General features: G+C 44.7%; 1 protein-coding gene across 2 annotated transcripts in view; it reads right to left on the bottom strand.

Moving 5' to 3' along the window:
* Positions 1 to 18667, bottom strand: part of LOC147108642 (cadherin-like protein 26) — a 111429-nt gene that overhangs the window by 30337 nt on the left and 62425 nt on the right. For both annotated transcript variants that reach the window (XM_086005335.1, XM_086005336.1), the window contains exons 10-13: positions 18068 to 18301; positions 17339 to 17560; positions 5829 to 5953; positions 5372 to 5479 (exon numbers count right to left, since the gene is read on the bottom strand). In XM_086005335.1, the coding sequence (XP_085861461.1) occupies positions 5372 to 5479; positions 5829 to 5953; positions 17339 to 17560; positions 18068 to 18301 (689 nt within the window). The remainder of the gene's footprint in view (positions 1 to 5371; positions 5480 to 5828; positions 5954 to 17338; positions 17561 to 18067; positions 18302 to 18667) is intronic.

The following is an 18667-nucleotide window of genomic DNA, read 5'->3' as shown; positions in this document are numbered from 1 at the left end:
GCACATTCAGCACTTTACACACTGTAAGGGCTAATCGACCATGGGAGGCAGTGCAGCCAAGATCAGGGCTTCACACTGTAAGGGCGATTCCACCATGGGAGGCAGTGCAGCCAAGATCAGGGCTTCACACTGTAAGGGCTGTTCCACCATGGGAGGCAGTGCAGCCAAGATCAGGGCTTCACACTGTACTCAGAGCCTGTCCTTTCTCTTGCAGGGCAAGCTGGCGCATAACAGGAGGCAGCAGCAATGGACCGAGGGAGGCCGGCCTCACCTTCAAGACCTCAGCGCTCTGGAGCAGCGAGTCCAGCGGATTATGGCAGGCCGGATGATTGGCCCCATCGCCACTGGGGATGCCGACCCCGTTCTGGACAGCAATGGTAAGGTCATCACCTTTTTGACCTCTCTCCTTCCACTTGTGCCTCACACCAGCATCCTTTGCCACTATCGAACCAATACAGTGCTTTGCAGCACTCATGCCTCCCTCGCTGCCGCCCTGTCCTCACACTAAAGCAACTCTTGTACCTCCCTGCTTTCAGATGCTGATTCGCCAGGTGAGGAAGCGGGCCCTCAAGCTGCCACTGTGAGTGATTCTGAAGGCGAGGAGGAAGAGGAAGCCGGACCATCAGTGCCACCCTCAGCCGAGGCAGCCCATGGCCATAATGGGGACACGTCTTCCCTGGAGGGGAGCAGGGGGGAAGGGTCTGAGGAGGGTGAAGCTCCGGGGCCCAGCGGGCTGCAGCAATGCGGGGGGTGGGTAGGGAAACTCGGCGGCCTTCTCCCCGGAGGGAGAGTCTGGCCTCCAGTCCTGCTACAGTGAGCGCAGAAGAGGTGCGGCTCCTCGCTGAAATGGGTGCCCAGGCGGAGCAGAGGCACACTGAGCTCATGGCTGCAGTGGCAAGGATGACCGAATCCATTGAGTCACTGGCAAGGAGTGTCCAGGACTTCGGCGCAGCACTGGCAAGGAGTCTGCAGGACTTCGGTGCAGCGCAGGCAGCACAGGCGGCTTCCACGCAAGTGCTTAGTGGTGCAATGCAGTCAGTAGCTGGTCTGATGCAGACGCAGATTGAGGCCACACGAGCACTGACTGCTGCCACGCTCGCTGGATCGGGCACGAGTCGCCGGGGCCCTCACCGCGCCGCAGCAGGCCAGCAGTCTGTGCTTCAGCAGATTGCTCCGCATGCTGCAGTGCTGCCCCGTGGGAGTGCCAGTGTGTCGTCCGACCAGGGAGTGGCTGTCCTCTGTCAGGATGGCAGCATTCCTGCTGCCAACACTGTCACTTCTCCACTGCAGCTGCACCACCTGTAGGACAGACTGCTGCCGCCCATGCAGAGTTGGAGCAGTCAGCAGCCAGGCCCTCCAGGCCCAGAGCTGGTCCAGGCCGTACCTCAAGGGCATCTGCCGACTCAGTTTCTGACACTCAGCAGCCTTCCCCCAGCCTTGCTGCAGCCACTGGGGTCCCATTGCGGAGGAGCTGCAGGGTGGGAAGGGGCCAATCTCGCAAGCGAAGCAGATCACCCTCAAAGGGCAAAAAGTAGGTGTGGCAAAATGCTGTTAATTTTTTTACTGAAGGCCGAGGATCGTGGTCATTTTTTGTTTACTCTTTTTGTTCATTGTCTCCAGGTTGTGAGAGCCAGTTATGTGTCCGACTGCTTTTTTGGGGGTTTCTCTCTATTACTTTGTCATGCGGGAAGGGCACACAGTTTGTTAAATAAAGAAGTCTCTTTATTCAGATTGTGCATGTTTGCTCTTTGAACTATTTGTTGCCTTGACCGGCTCAGGGGTTGCGGAACGGTTCCATTCATGTTCTTTCAATGGCACAAGCCATTCCCTCAGAGGGGGCCTAGAACCGACTTGCAATAAGCTGCTGATGGACGGCCCTTGCACTTTGTGCCTCCCTCCCGTCCTGGTGCTCCTCCTCCTCCTCCTCCTCTGCTGGTGCTCCAATGTCTGGTGACAGTGGCTGAGTCCTGAGGATTGCCAGGTTATGCAGCATGCAGCACACTACAACGAAATGGGAGACTCGCTCAGGTGAGTACTGCAGGGCTCCCCCGGAATGGTCCAGACAGCGGAACCGTTGCTTTAGCACACCGATTGTGTGCTCAATGATGTTCCTGGTCGCTTGATGGCTGTCATTGTATCGTTCTTCAGCAGGGGTGCTGGGCGCATGGAGCAGGGTCATCAGCCAGGTGCACAGAGGATAGCCCTTGTCCCTGAGAAGCCAGCCTCCTGGGTGAGCCGGGGATTCGAAAAGGTCTGCCACAGAAGTCTGGCGCAGGATGAAGGCGTCGTGGCTGCTGCCTGGAAAGCAGGCATTGACAGCTAGTATCAGCTGTCTGTGGTCACACACCAACTGGACGTTCAACGAATGGAACCCCTTCCGGTTGCGGTAATCCTCAGCATTCTCTTGCGGCGCCCGCAAAGCCACATGCGTGCAGTCAATGGCGCCCTGGACCATGGGGAAGCCCGCTATGCTTGCAAATCCCATTGCGCGCTCTTGCTGCTAGTCCAGGGTCATGGGGAAGGAAATGTACTGACGTCTCCTTTTAAAGAGGGCATTCGTGACTTGGTGGATGCAGCAATGCACCGCGAACTGGGAGATATTGGCAATGTCCCCAATAGCGGATTGGAAGGAGCCGGTGGCATAGAAGTTGAGAACCACTGTCACCTTCACTGCCACCGACAGAGACGTCCTGCTCCTCAGCTGAGGCTGCAGATCTGGCTGAAGCAGGTGGCAGAGCTCAGTGACCACCTCCCTGCTGAATCGAAGCCTCCGAAAACACTGCTCCTCAGACATGTTGAGGTATGAGAACTGTTGACGGAATACCCTGGGAGGGTAAGGCCTCCTGTGCCGACGCCTGTTGGCCCTCCTCCGTCTGGCCATGATTGGCACTCTCTCTCGGCATCTCTGAGCCCTCTCAATGCAATGGAGAAACCCAATGTTTCCACCCATTGCAGCCCCCATAGTATGTGGCCACTCAAGGTTATGCCAGTGAAAAATCAAACCAACTACAAAGTTCTGGGCCGAAGCCAGAAGTACCTCTGCGAGCACTGACTCAATGCAGAAAGTTCTCTCCCTTTGTCTCTCTGCAAATCTCTCTCTCTCACAGAAGGAGTGGTCCAAAAATGGCTACCACAAAAAAGCCAGGAAGAGCCCCCTTTAAATAGCGCCCCCCCCCCCGCCCCACAGAGACTGGGAACCGTTCCAGTCAACCAGTCGCTGGGAGCGGCAGGCGGAAAGGAGGGGGGCGCCACTGAAGTTCCGGTTCGGGGCAGCCCAAGGGCGTTGCACCATGAAATGACATCAGGATCTGCACGCGCAGCTGAGTGGGCATTGCGGTTTTGCGCCGCCGCTAAATGTCCGCTCAATTTCACGAGAGGCGCAGGTCTCACCGCGCCCAGGCGCTAGCCGCATCGCGCCCCACTTATCGCCCTCTTAAGGCACTAACGGGTGGCGCTAACAACTGAATTTCTCCCCCATGGTTCCCAAAGCTTTCCAGCACTGTGGGTTTTCATTGCCTCATGGTCTGTGTCTGTTGTAGACTAATCAGCAGAGATTGATTGCTACGATTAATCAACTACTCCATTATTATTGTATCAGGTGATTACCAAGATGATAGAAGTCAAACTAGATGGACCTTGGCCTCCTCTAGCAATTCCTATGTTCCCATAATAGCATCTAACGTCCTCTTATATGACTCCAGAATTTTTTAATGTAACTGCCCTAACCAGAAAACCATATTGAGTATTGATCGATCACTCTTTCTGTGAAGGAGTGCTTTCTGACATCATCCCTGAATGTGTCTATGTCACCTTAACATGCAGTCATGGTTTAACTTGTAAGAGTGCTCACCTTTTCTATTCTACTTTGTAACTTATACATCTTTATACGGTCCCTGTCGTTTGCCTCCCTTCAAGACTGAAGAATCCAAGTAGATCTAACTTTTCTCATAACATAGTCCTCTGACGCTGGGGGAATTTTAACTCCGTCCGTCCACTGGAAACCGGGCAGGATAGCAATTAAAAAGGAGCGGGGTCAATTACCAGCTTCAATTACCAGATCTGTTCCTGCTCCACAGGGAATTTAACGTCACTGTTTGTGGTGGCGGATAAGGTGCACGCCTCATATATGTATGCAAATCAGGGTCCTATTATGTCAATAAGACCCCATTGGCCTTTTAAGTACGGTCTGAGTGGGCCTCCGTGCTCAGTGAAAGCTGCTCTGAAGACTGAAGGGCCACAAAAGGTAAGTATTAAACTTTTCTTTTTGGTGCCAGGAAAACCAGGAGTGCTCCTCCAGGCCCCACAAGGAGCTAAACTAAATTGGGAAAGTCTCGTTCCCTACTGCCCCAGTACTTACCTTCCAGCCAGCAGGCGGCCTCTGGCTGGCAGCCTCTTTCTGCCTGTTTCAGGCAAACGGCTAACTGGCAAGATATAAATGAGGCCTAGGAGTTTAAATAACCCAGGCCTCAAATTTATGCTGTCGGTGGGGTTGATGTCATCCGGCGGGGCTTGCCCACCCGGAACATGCTCCCAGTTAAAATCCTCCTCTGTAATTAGCCTCTGCCCCTTGTTAACATTGCTTGCAAGGCTTGGATGTTTCTCTTGTGCCTCAGTGACTAAAAGTGAATGGAGTTTTCAAGGCACATCCTGACCAGAGTACTATATAGCTTCGGCATGATATCCCCGGAGATATATTCTTCAGATTTGGCAAATAAAACTCAGCATTCTGATTGTTTAACTGATTGCGACTCTACACTGACTAGCCTTGGTCAGTGTTGAGTTTGGCATCACCCCCTGATCTCTTTCAGCCTTTCCTCAAGTACAATACGATTCATTAAATATGCACCCTATTTTTTTCTTCCAATGTGTAAGATATTGCATTAACTGTATTGAATTTTAACTGCCATACTTCAGCCAAATATTGCCTAGATCCTTCGGTAACTTCTTGGCTACCTCTTCTGAATATACTACCACTTCATCCTCACTGCCCCCATCCCCCCACTGGTATCACCAGATCACGAGTAAGTTTAAGAATGTTCTGCGTTTGTTCTTCACTACAAGATGGAAAAAAATGTCACTTCTTTCCTATTCTGACATATTTTAAATGTTTTCGAGCATATTTACAATTTTGCAGGAAATCAGATAAAATCTTTATGAATATATTTACAATGTCACACTACATAGTGACTGAAACAATTCTTCTCCAATAACATACAGAAAGTGCATACACCACTCTTCAGGATTTGTTCTTAATGTTTCATGCAAAAATGTACAAATTACAAAATGACATTCTAAATAAAAGCTAAATGCAACTAAAACAGACATCAATCTGTATTTAAATTAAGTTGGAATGGAAAGAACGATTGCTTACTTCCGTTCTGTACATTGCTTGAACATCTTCTCGCACATTAGGCTTGCTTCCAGCACCCAATCCAGTAGTTTTGGAAACTATTCGAGATGATTGAATAATTGGAGCTGTCTGTAGTAGAAAAATTACATACACACATTTGGAAAATTAGTACATGATGGAGCTCAGCGAGCTGACATTGATTTTATAATAACAGTGAATGAATCTTAACTAATTCGCTGTAAGCAAAACATTACATTAAACTGAATTCTACCCATGGACTATGAGAATGAGGCACAAGATCTTAAATTATAATATCATGTTCCAGGTATATCACACAGTAAGTAAAAAATATGATTTAATGATTTTCACTCAGTAATCAAATTATTTATGCTCGGCAGAATAAAGGTAATTAAAGGAATTTATGTTACCATGAAATTGTAACGCATGCAGAGTTTTGAAGCTCAGTGCCGTCACTAACCTGACTATCTGCATAACCTCCTTCTTCGTTGTATTTTACCAAAGTCCATGTAGGTTCATTATAAGGTAACGAATACTGAAGCTTCTTTCTTGTACATTTACAAAACAGAAGTAAACACAAAGCCACTGCAAAGTTTTAAAAGAAATGAATGAAATGAGTTAATCAATTAATGCCGATTTGAGAACTAGCTTCATCTCAATTGGTTAGTAAGATGATTAGAGGTCATTTATCTTTGTTTTGAACAATAGAATAGCAATAGTATGACAGTTGAAACATTTCAATATTGTAATATCACTAATATTTTATTTAGTGAATAAATAGAATGGTTTTGCAGTAGAAAAGATACACTAATATGAGCATGAGTATTTTATGTTGAAATAAGAGACTGGGGACTCCATGAAGAACAAGGAACAACTGAGTATTTTATTCAGTGCAAGGGCTCCTACTTCACCATAAAGCACACTTCTGTTTTTAGTAGAACCACTGGTGGATAAAGGTTATTTCAGGAAGGGCAAACCTCAATTCAACTACCATTTTAGTTGTTAATGCACCTAACATTTTAAATATTTCTTCAATAAATATTTAATCTAGTCCCCATTGGTTCCCTGGGCTTCAGCAGCCTAGATCGCTCTATAATAGGCTTCACAGAAATATATCTTTTACTCAGCATCTAAGGTCATATTTACAACACTTTCCCCTAATGCTAAACTAGCAGCGTAGTTCCAGAGTTCAGGACGCAACCTTACACCAGAATGAAGTGTAATGAGACTCCCTGGAGCTGTAAATGCCCCACTGCTTCTGTTTGACAACACGTGAAAGGTAAATCCAATTCGATGTCAAATCTGGCTTGCAAAGCTACCTCACCTTAATTTAAACGTTTAGAAAGTAGAAATTCTTCCCTTTAAATGTCTAACTTTTGACAGACAAAGCGGTGCCACACAAAAGTACTACCGTTGAGGTAGAAACTTTAAATTTATAACTTGAAAAATATAAAAAAGCATGTATTACATGATTTTTTCTGACCAAGATTTTGTCTGTTTACCACCGAAAATACAACCGGTACTTTGTATTCATTAAAAAGATCAACTTCAAAAAATCTTAAACCAATGTGCTCATTTTAATTGGTTCATTCCAATAGTTCCTGTTTGAAAAATATGGGCTTTTCCCATGTATTATTTTGTACTTTGTACTTTGGACAATTGAATTTTATTATTTTTTCTATCTAGCAATACTGAATAAGTAACAGATTCTTGCTAAAATGTTATCGGAAAGTCTGCTGTAAATTATAACAGTACTTTATTCAAATTAAGATATGCTCTCTTTTCTGATTGTTGAAGTTACTCAGTGTAATCAGTTTGCATAGCGTCTGTGCAGCTCCAAGTGAATGAACTCCAAACAATACCACTGATAATCAATCACTAACTGGGTAATCTTCATCATAAAACTCATTATACAACGAACTATTACATTGGTACAGTTGAAGGTGCTCTGAGTTTTTTTTGGACAGTCTACTAGATGTTCTAAATTGCATCTATGTTAATTCTGACCCAGGAGTAATTGATCTTGATAGTACAGAGGGAAAATGTTCTATTCTGCACAACCATTGGTATTCACTTTGGCAAATATGATAGTCAGCAAAATCCCCATAAAATACAGTCTAATAAGACCCTTCAATAGTTCAACAGAGTTAGAGATAGTTCCCTTAGATAAGAAGCTAGCTCATATAGTTCCTATTTTCGAAAAAAGGGGACAAATCAAAGCCAGGGAACTACAGGCCTGCTAGCCTAACATTCTTCATTGGGAAGATGCTAGAAGTGATCAAATGAGATGCAGTTTATGATCATTGGGAAAGGGAAGGGGCCATTAGAAATTCACAATACGGCTTCCAAAAAAAATAGGTCATACCTAACAAATTTGATAGAGTTTTTTGAGGAACTCGCTTGGGTAGTGGGTGAGTGAAATTTGGTAGACATTTTCTACCTCGACTTTCAGAAAGCCTTTGATAAGATACCTCACACAAGATTTCTTCACAAGATGGAACTTTGTGGTATTGGTAGAATTTTGAAATGCTAGATTAGGAATTGGCGCCAATCCTGCAGCCAATGAGTTGTTAGTTAATGGATGTGATTCAGCTTGGAGACATGTTACTAGTGGTGTCCCCCAGGGATCGGTCCTGGACCTGCTACACTTCACGGTCTTTATTAATGACCTGGATAGTGGTGTTGGGAGTATGGTAAATAAGTTTGCAGATGGCACCAAAATCAGTGCAAGGTTTAAGATAGTAGAGGAATGCAATCAAATCCAAAAAAGATTAAGATGCCCTAGGGGAGTGGACCACACAATGGCAAATGGTGTTTAATTTAGATAAATGTAATGTCATTCATGTTGGTAAGGCTAACATAGAATACACGTATCATTTGCAGGGAACAATACTGAAGAGGTTGAGAGAGAAAAAGATCTTGGTGTTATTTTGCAATGATCACTGAAGGTTAATGACCAATGTAGAGAAGCTGTAGCTAAAGCTAACAAGGTATTGGGTTGTATTAATAGAACCATTCAGTATAAATCAAAGGATACCATTTTGACACTGTACAGGTCGCTGGTCAGGCTGCATCTAGAGTATTGAGCCCAGTTTTGGTTCCCCCACATGGTGGGTGATAATAGTGGCTTTGGAAGAGATCCAGAGGAAAGCTGCAAGAATGATTTCTAGATAAAAGAACCTCAGCTAATCAGGAAGGCTCATAAAATAATTAAAGGGCTGGATAGCATCACTATTGATAGATTATTCCAATTTAACAGTTTGGGGAGGACCAGGGGACATGAGTTTAAACTATGTAAGAGTAGGAATAGACTGGATATTAGGCAGTTCTTCTTGTCCCAGAGAATTGTGAGCCTCTGGAATACATTGCCAGCTGGTGTGGTGGGTGCTGACTCTCTGCTTGCCTTCAAGAAGGAGCTGGACTGAGGGAGTCGGAGAGGAATTTTACAAAGTACTTTTCCCTTATTGGCCCTGGGTTTTTCTGGATGTGTTTGCCTCTCCCAGGAGATTACATGGCTGTGGGGGTGAGGTGGGGGCATGGGGTAGGTCAGGGGAGGGAAAAAGTGTTTAACCATGATGGCCCAGCCATCATGGTGTGGGGTAGGCTTGATGGACCAGCTGGTCTTTTTCTGCCCATCGATTTCACAAGTTTGTATGTTCTTTTAATCACTTCCAGGTTTATGGGAAAACTTGCCAATGCTCTAACATAAGGTGTGTATAGGTTCACTGAAAGCCTTCTGTGACTGGTGGGCACTGTATGGCACTTTTGTTTTCATTTCATCTAATTTTACTCCTTTGATTTGAGTTTGTTATTTTTGTTAGTTTTCTTTTGTTTCAATCTAGCTTGGGTGACCAACCCAACAACAACTTGTATTTATATAGTGCCTTTAACACAGTAAAATGTTCCAAGGTGCTTCACAGGATTGTTGTGAAACAAAATTTGACATAAGGAGATATTAGGATGGGTGAAAGAAGTGGGTCTTAAGGTGCGTCTTAAAGGAGGAGAGAGAGGCAGAGAGGCGGAGAGATTCAGGGAGGGACTTCCAGATGTTAGGGCCGAAGCAGCTGAAAGCACGGCTGCCAATGGTGGAGCGAAGGAAGTCGGAGATGAGTAAGAGGCCAGAATTGGAGGAATGAAGAGTTCTCGGAGGGTTGTAGGGCTGGAGGAGGTTACAGAGATAGGGAGGGATGAGGCCATGGAGGGATTTGAGCACAAGAAATAATTTGAGGCATTGCTGGATTGGGAGCCAATTTAAGTCAGTGAGCACAGGGGTGACGGATGAATGGGTCTTGGTGCAAGATAGGATCAAGGCAGCAGAGTTTTGCACGAGCTCACATTTATAGAGAGTGGGAGATGGCAGGCCAGCCAGGAGAGCTCCTACTTGTTAATTTAATGGTGCTGACCCTTTAAAGGGAGTCACTTGTTGCCTCCCAGTGGCGTTAGACTATCTTAAAATAAAGCAGTTGTCGATTCTGCTTCTGGCATAAACTGCAACTTGTACTGTAGTTATATGAATATGATAATCCTGTACTGTATGCTCAAATATGAACTATGAAACTCAGCGGTTGTATCAAAATGTTGTTTTTAATCCCTGCCGTTCAGTAATTTACAATTGTGATTATTTCTTAAAACCGATTGTCTGGTCATCAGAGGATTCAAAGTTTCAATTGTTCAAGAGTGCATATTGTTTTAAGATAAATGTCTCTCCTAATTGGTGCCTATTGTGAAAATTATATGTATTATTTTACCTATATCCCTACTTTGTTTTATAAATCAGCTGCAGGGCTTCAGTATTGTTGAAAATGTATTCAGTGAATCTTATGTTCAAAGAAAGAAAGAAAGATGTAGTGTATGTAACCTGTACCACCTTAAGAGACTACCTTAAGGTGATGAACTACTTTCTGATGGCTCCTGTATATTGTAGTACCGGTGGTGACCACACCGGTATATAAACCCTGTGGAGCAGTTTGTATTTCAGTTCAGCCCTGACCCTCAATTACTAAAGACCTGTTTAAGTATTCTGTTGTCTGTGTCCAGTTATTCAGCATAACTACATTTGGAAAACACAGACTCAACAGTGGCGACGAGTCTGATCGTACCTAGCGGCAGTTTTGCATCCAAGGAAGCTTCGTCCTCAGAACGGGCGTCGAAAAGGGGCATCCGCCCTCATCATCCTGCTGAGCACCGCATCGCACGGGAGGCATCGAGAACCCGGTTTGGATTTGCTGGCCACGAAGTCCACCATCAGCAACAGGCAGTGATCATCCCTTCTACGACAGCGGCGGGTAAGCCCGATCTAGCGACACGGAGAGAAAGTCGGCCGAGTTGTCAGTGGGAGAAGGGGAGGGAAACCGAAGAAAAGGGCGGAGGACACGACCGCAGCCGGTGAAAAGGGCCGGACTGCAATCGGGCAGAGACGCGCAGCAGCCAGAAAAGCGTTAATGTCCACGAGGACCGCGGGAGCGGCGGGGAACAAGAGCAGCAGCGTCGGGGGAAATAAGGACCGCTGGGAGGCGAGAACGGCAACAGCGCGGTAATCGCCATTTTAGTCGGCGGGGGAAGAAGATAAGCGCGGGAAAAGCCGCCAAGCGCGGGAAGCCGCCATTTTGGAAAAATAAATAAAATAAAGGAAACTCAACAAGATGCCAAAAACGGGTAACATCACTGCTTTTGATAGCGATGTAGAAGATTGGGCCACTTATGTGGAATGCGTTGAAGTTTACTGTACAGCGAATGAGGTACCGGCGGATAAGAAAGCACTAACCATATTAAACTCGATGGGTGCGAAGACGTACGGGTTATTAAGGCACCTTGTAACACCAGATAAACTGGTAGGAAAGAGTTTCGCTGAGATTGTTACTATCCTGCAAGAGCATTTAAACCCCACGCCGCTGCTGATAGCGGAACGATTTAAATTTTACAAAAGAATTCAGCTTAAAGAGGAAAGCAACGCTGAATTCTTAATCGAACTGCGCAAGTTATCAAAGTACTGTCAGTTCGGTACAGGACTAGCAGACGCTCTGAGAGATAAGTTCGTGTGTGGGCTACTAAAGGAAGGAACCCAGAAGCGACTGCTAGAGGAAAAGGATCTTACGCTGGACAAAGCTTTCAGCATTGCAGCATCGCACGAGGCAGCAGCACGAGGCACTGCGGAAATGCAGCAAAGGCCATCGGAATTCAGCACCAATGAAATGGCATTGGGTGCAGTAAAGTGTTATCGTTGCGGAAGGACAACGCATGATCAGAACCAGTGCTGGTTCAAAGATAAAGAATGCAGGAAATGTGGCAGACTTGGTCACATAGCGAAAGTATGCCAGTCAGGAAAGAAGACCAGCAACAAAAAATCGCCGCAGGAGAAGTACAAGAAAGTACACAAGGTGACAGAGAACAGTTCGGATGAACAAAAGACGGATTCAGACTCCAGCAGTAAGGAACTGGGTTGTCTAAAAATACATAATGTGGGTAACACAGCAGACCACCAAACTATCTGGGTCATGCTTCGGATAGCAGGAGTCCAAGTGAAGATGGAATTGGACACTGGATCGGCATTGACGGTCATGAATAAGCAAGAGTACAAAAGGTTATTCTCACACATTCCCGAGGGATACGGAGATTGTATTGAAAACATACACGGGGCAAAGAGTATACCCCATCGGAAAGATAAAGGTAAAGGTGGTCTACAATGGTAAAGAAAGTCAGGGAATGGACTTGTATGTGTTACCTGAGGGAGGTCCACCACTACTGGGATGGGAATGGATCCGGAGAATAAATATGGACTGGCATTCCTTACAAGCACTAACTGTAGATTCCTGTAAAGAGGACGATGTCAAACCTAAACGACTGTCCAAAATATTGGACGATGCTAAGGAGGTGTTCCAACAGGGACTGGGAACACTGAAAGGAATTACGGCAAACATCAAGGTTGAAGAAGATGCAAACCCAAAATTTTTCAAAGCCAGACCGGTACCTTATGCAATACGACCTGCTGTGGAAGCAGAGCTGGAAGGGCTAGAACGTTCAGGAGTACTGTCAAAGGTGGACTGGAGCGAATGGGCCACGCCCATTGTTCCCATCATGAAGCGTTCATTGAGCAACAAGCCGGGGGGACCTGGGAAGGTTCGCATCTGTGGCGATTTCAAGATCACTGTTAATCCGGTTCTTCACACGGTGCAATATCCGCTTCCGCGGATTGAGGATATCTTCGCTTCGCTGTCTGGCGGGAAACACTTCACCAAGATAGACCTGGCGCAGGCGTACTTACAGATGGAAGTTGATGAAGCGTCACGCCAGTATCTCACGATCAACACACATAAGGGCTTATATCGGTATAATAGACTGGTTTTTGGAGTGGCATCGGCTCCAGCGATTTGGCAAAGGGCCATGGAGCAGGTATTACAGGGAATTCCAGGCACACAATGCTACCTGGACGACATTTTGATTACAGGAGATGATGATAAGGAACACCTCGCGAATTTGGAGCAGGTGCTCACCAGATTGAAAGAATATGGACTCAGAGTTAATCGCCAGAAATGTGAGTTCTTTCAGAAGCGAATCTCGTACTGCGGTCACGTCATTGACCAGGAGGGGCTTCATAAGTCACCTGACAAGATCGAAGCTGTTGTGAAAGCTCCCGCTCCGGAAAATGTATCCCAGTTGAGGTCGTTCCTTGGGTTGATTAACTATTACCACAAGTTTCTTCCAAATTTATCCACGGTGTTACAACCGCTGAACACTCTTTTGCAAATGGGAGTACCATGGAAGTGGAGCGAGGACTGTAAGCGGGCTTTTCAAAAAAGCAAGGCACTGATCACCTCTAAGGAAGTGTTGGCTCACTTTAACCCAACGCTGCCTATTCATTTAGCTTGTGATGCTTCTCCATATGGTATCAGGGCAGTGCTCTCACATAAGTTGCCAAATGGTTTGGAAAGGCCAGTCGCATTCGCATCCAGATCATTGACCTCCGCTGAGCGCAACTATGCTCAGATAGATAGGGAGGCTCTCAGCCTCGTGTGGGGAGTTAAGAAATTTAACCATTACCTGCAAGGCCAAAGGTTTACGCTGCAGACAGATCACCAGCCGTTGGTTTCCATCTTTAACCCTAAGAAGGGTGTTCCGGTTATGACGGCGCAGAGGCTTCAGAGATGGTCCCTTTTCCTAGGGGCACATCAATATGATATCAAATTCAAAGGTACAAAGCAACATGGTAATGCTGATGGGCTGTCGTGCCTGCCACTACCTACAGCGGAAGAGGCACCGGCAGTTGACCCTGTCGAGATATTTCACTCGACCATCATCGAATGCTTACCAGTCACCAATGCGAGTATTGAGAGGGAGACCAAAAACAACCCGACACTGTCTCGGGTCTACGATTTGACAGTGAAGGGATGGCCAACACATGGCGAACCACTGTTACCGGCATTTTCAGCCAGACGAGAGCAGCTGTCCGTCTGTCAAGGAACATTGATGTATGGAACAAGGGTGATTATTCCTCCTAAATTAAGGGAGAGAGTTCTGAAGGAACTGCATGAAGGTCATCTGGGGGGAGTCAAGATGAAAGGCCTTGCTAGGGCTTATGTGTGGTGGCCAGGTATCGACAAACAAATAGAGGATCTGACTAAAAGCTGCTCAGGGTGCCAAAAAGTTCAAAATGCACCTCCAATTGCACCGCTGCATCCGTGGGAATGGCCTTCAACCCCATGGCAACGTGTGCATATCGACTTTGCAGGTCCATTCATGGATTCCATGTTTTTGATAGCGGTAGACGCACATTCTAAATGGCCAGAAGTGATTAAGATGTCGACCACTACCTCTGAAAAGACGATCGCAGTTCTAAGAACCATATTTGCAAGGAATGGGCTGCTGGAACAAATATGTTCAGACAATGGACCACAGTTCATGTCAGAAGAATTCCAGAAATTCATGAAGAAGAATGGGGTGAAACACTATACATCTGCCCCATATCATCCGGCTACAAATGGGTTGGCCGAGAGATTTGTACAAACGTTCAAAAAGGCGATAAAGGCCATGAGCGAAGACCATATTCCAGTACAACACAAGGTGAACAATTTCCTGATGGCATATCGAAACGCCACGCATGCAGTGACAAATCAAAGCCCTGCCATAATGTTCTATAACAGGAGGTTGCGGTCCCGATTGGATTTGTTAAAACCCAATGTGCGTAGGGAAGTCGAAAACAAACAATTCCAGCACGTAAATAACAAGGGCACTCGGAGTTTCGAAATAGGACAACCAGTGTTGGCCAGGGACTATAGGAATGATAAATGGCAATCCGGAACAATTCGTGCCCGACAAGGACCCTTGATGTACACGGTAGACGTTGGTGAGAACGTAATACGACGTCATGCTGACCAACTTGTGGAATCGAGAACAAGGGTCGACCCCATGTCTACGGCAGAGACACCAGTTGAAGAAGTTATTGAGCCTGTAGCATCTACCTCAGACTCGAACGTACATGATGATGTTCAATCCATAAGAGATCAAATGGATGAGTCACCCCAGCAACGAGAACCAGAGACCCCTGAAAGGCGTTATCCGGCCCGGATCAGGAGGCCTCCTCAGAGACTGAATCTTTGAACAGTTTTGTATGAAAGTTGTATATATGTTATCCATGTTATGTTTAAATTGGGGTGTACACTGTTAAGCTAAAAGGGGAGGAATTATAGTGTATGTAACCTGTACCACCTTAAGAGACTACCTTAAGGTGATGAACTACTTTCTGATGGCTCCTGTATATTGTAGTACCGGTGGTGACCACACCGGTATATAAACCCTGTGGAGCAGTTTGTATTTCAGTTCAGCCCTGACCCTCAATTACTAAAGACCTGTTTAAGTATTCTGTTGTCTGTGTCCAGTTATTCAGCATAACTACATTTGGAAAACACAGACTCAACAAAAGACTTGCATTTATACAGCATCTTTCACAACCTCAGGACATTCCAAAGCGCTTTACAGCTGATGAAGTACTTTGGAAGTGTATTCACTTTTGTAATGTAAGAAACACGGCAGCCAATCTGCGCACAGCAAGCTCCCACAAATAGCAATGTGATAATGACCAGATCATCTGTTTTTGTTATGTTGATTGAGGGGGAAATATTTTCCAGGACACCAGGGTAACTCCCCTGCTCTTCTTTGAAATAGTGCCATGGGATTTTTTACGTTCACCTGAGAGCGCAGACGGGTCCTCAGTTGAATGTCTCATCCGAAACACAGCACCTCCGACAGTGCAGTGCTCCCTCAGCACTACACTGGAGTGTCAGCTTAGATTTTTGTGCTCAAGTCTCTGGAGTGGGAGCTGAACCCACACCTTCTGATTCAGAGTCAAGAGTGCTACCTACTGAGCATAGGTTCAAGGATTTAATTCAATATCATTTCAACTTAGAATGGTACCAGGGCTGCAGGACTTCAGTTATGTGGAGAGACAAGAGAAGGTGGAGAATTGTTCTCTTTAGAGCAGAGAAGGTTAAGGGGACATTTAATAGAGGCTTTCAAAATTATGAAGGATATTGATAAATAAAGAGAAACTGTTTCCAGTGGCAAAAGGGCCAGTAACCAGAGGACACAGATTTAAGGTAATTGGCAAAAGAACCAAAGGCGAGATGAGGAGAACAGCGAGTTATGATGATCTAGAATGCAGTACCTGAAAGGGTGGTGGAAGCAGATTCAATAATAACTTTCAATACTTAAAAGGCAAAGATTTGCAGGGCTATGGGGAAAGGGAAAGGGAGCTGGACTAATTGGATAGCACTTTCAAAGAACTGGCACAGGCAAGATGGGCCGAATGGCCTCTTTCTGCACTGTATCATTCTATGATTCTAATTTTATATGAAACATGTATCACGATCCGCTTCACATACAGTGAAAATTGAATGGCATAAAATGCTTGAAAATTAGCAAAGTGTGATTGATTCACTAAATACATTTCCAGCATACTTGATCGTGATTTGGTTCAGAAATAGTTGGAGCAGGCAGGCTGCTCTGAAAAGAATTTGATCATTTATGTAATGATCAATAACATGTCATTCTATAGTGGACACTAGGTGGAGCCGTAGAGCTGTATATAGCTGTATGTATATAAGACTACACTACCCAGCTGTATAGATATTAAGACTACATTACCCATGAGGCACTAGGCTACCCACAAGGCAACAGTCAAGATGGCAGCCTGCACACAGGAGCACACATGCTGCATCTCTACAGAAACTGTACCTAGTCCACATGTGCTCAATAAAAGTGTCTAGCAAAAGCTAGCTGTGTTCATAATAAGAATGTCTATTTATTAATGAACATAAGAATTTACTTTTAGGTATAAGAGAAATTGAAAATTTTAAATATTAATATTTAAAAGTGGGTCAATAACCAGAGGTCATAGATTCAAAATCATTGGCAAAAGATCTAGAGGGGAGATGAAGAGAAAAGTTTTTCACTCAAGTTGTCGGGATCTAGAACGGTCTATCTGAAAAGGTGGTGGAAGCTGATTCCATAAATAATTTTAAAAGGGAGTTGGACAGGTCCTTGAGGATGAGGAACTTACAGGGTTACGGACAAAACATGGGGATGTGGGACTAAGCATGACTGCTCTTTCTAAGAGCCAATGACAAATGGCCTCCTTCTGTGCTGTACGTTTTTATGATTCTATGATATTAAGCATTATCAATTTCAAAGGAATTTCATATGAATGTGTTAAGATGTTCATATTCTGATGTCACTATACATGATTTTAGCATGTTAACAAGTTAAAGTAGCTTTTAATGATGGAATGCTTTAAAATATATTTTAACAACCTATACGCTTTAGAATTTAAAATTAAATACTGCTACTTTAGCTGTGAAGGTATTAAATCTTCAAATAAAGGAAGGTTGTTGGAAACCCCTAAAGGATATACACCTTTTGCAACTGAATGTAAAAATATTTCACATGAGATTCTAACCTTTTGTATGAGTGTGTACTTACAGAGCGAAAGTAATAAACCAGCAAAGAAAATTCCAATTGCAGCTCCGCCTAAGGCAGCTGCTCCAGGCTGTGGAGTAGGGCATGTTCTCCCATCAAGACAATGACAGACGTGCAGAATCAATGAACTTTCCTGGGTAATCCCCTGCCTATCTCGGATTTTGAAAGGCACACTGTAGTTTCCAACAGGAATTTGCTTTCCCCTCACAAGCTGAACAGTGCTATCTGACACAACAAAGTACCAAATGAAAGTAATGTTAGGGTACTGGCAAAATAAACGTTCTGCACTATAGTATCAACACAGTCATTACCCACAACTTCAAGTAATAAAGAAAAGGATAACTTAATTGCAAACCTACTGAGAAGTGATAGACCTGATTTTACGTATCATCTTAAACATTACTTTCTCAGTTACTAACATATACCTTGTGGGGACTGACCTTAGCTATGAAAGTTAACTTTACCTGATTAAATATAATCAGTGAATTTCCAAAAGAAGATGTGATAAAGCCTCATTGCACAAGACCTGTTCTGCTTTTCATTGGATGCCAAATCAAAAATATTTCTTCCAAAAAGCAAAATACTGCAGATGCTGGAAATCTGAAGTGTTAATTTGTTAGTTCTCCTCACAAATGCTGCCTGACCTGCTGAGTGTTTCCAGCATTTGCTGTTTTTCTTTCAATTTTTCATCCATCTCATTTAAAGAAAATATATATTTTTTAATTAATATACCTGTTGCTTTGCCTAATTTCCACTTGTCCTTTATATGTTGTTCATTGTCTAACAGTTCAAATGTAAAAGGACCACTGAAGGGATCCTGGTCATTATCTCCTGCTGCAACAGTTATGAATCGGACTTCTCCATCATCACACATCTCTTGGTATGGAGTAGCGAGATATGGTAGATTGTCATTAATATCAGCCAGAAAAAGAGACATTGTGCCAGTACCTGTACTGGAAATCTCACCTGGAGTAAACAAGAGATGGATGTCAATACAAAAATGAAGTGACCTCATTTACACAAATTTCTTTGGGGACTGATTGCTTTCAAACCATTTAGCAGAGTTGAGAAATTTTAATCCATAGAATCATAGAAATTTACAGCACTGAAGGAGGTCATTCGGCTCATCTTATCCGTGCCAGATGACAAAGAGCTATCCAGCCTAATCCCACTTTCCAACACTTGGTCTGTATCCTTGTAGATTATGGCACTACCAAGTACTTTTTTAATGTGATGAGGGTTTCTGCCTCTACCAGGCAGGGAGTTCCAGACCCCCACCACCCTCTGGGTGAAAAGGTCTCTCCTCAAATCCCCTCTAAACCTCCTACCAAT

Source organism: Somniosus microcephalus, chromosome 13 (genome assembly GCF_052327205.1).
Source record: "Somniosus microcephalus isolate GS21.2 chromosome 13, FLI_Smic_1.0, whole genome shotgun sequence".
Taxonomy (NCBI): Eukaryota; Metazoa; Chordata; class Chondrichthyes; order Squaliformes; family Somniosidae; genus Somniosus; species Somniosus microcephalus.
This window is presented reverse-complemented; position numbering and strand designations above follow the sequence as displayed.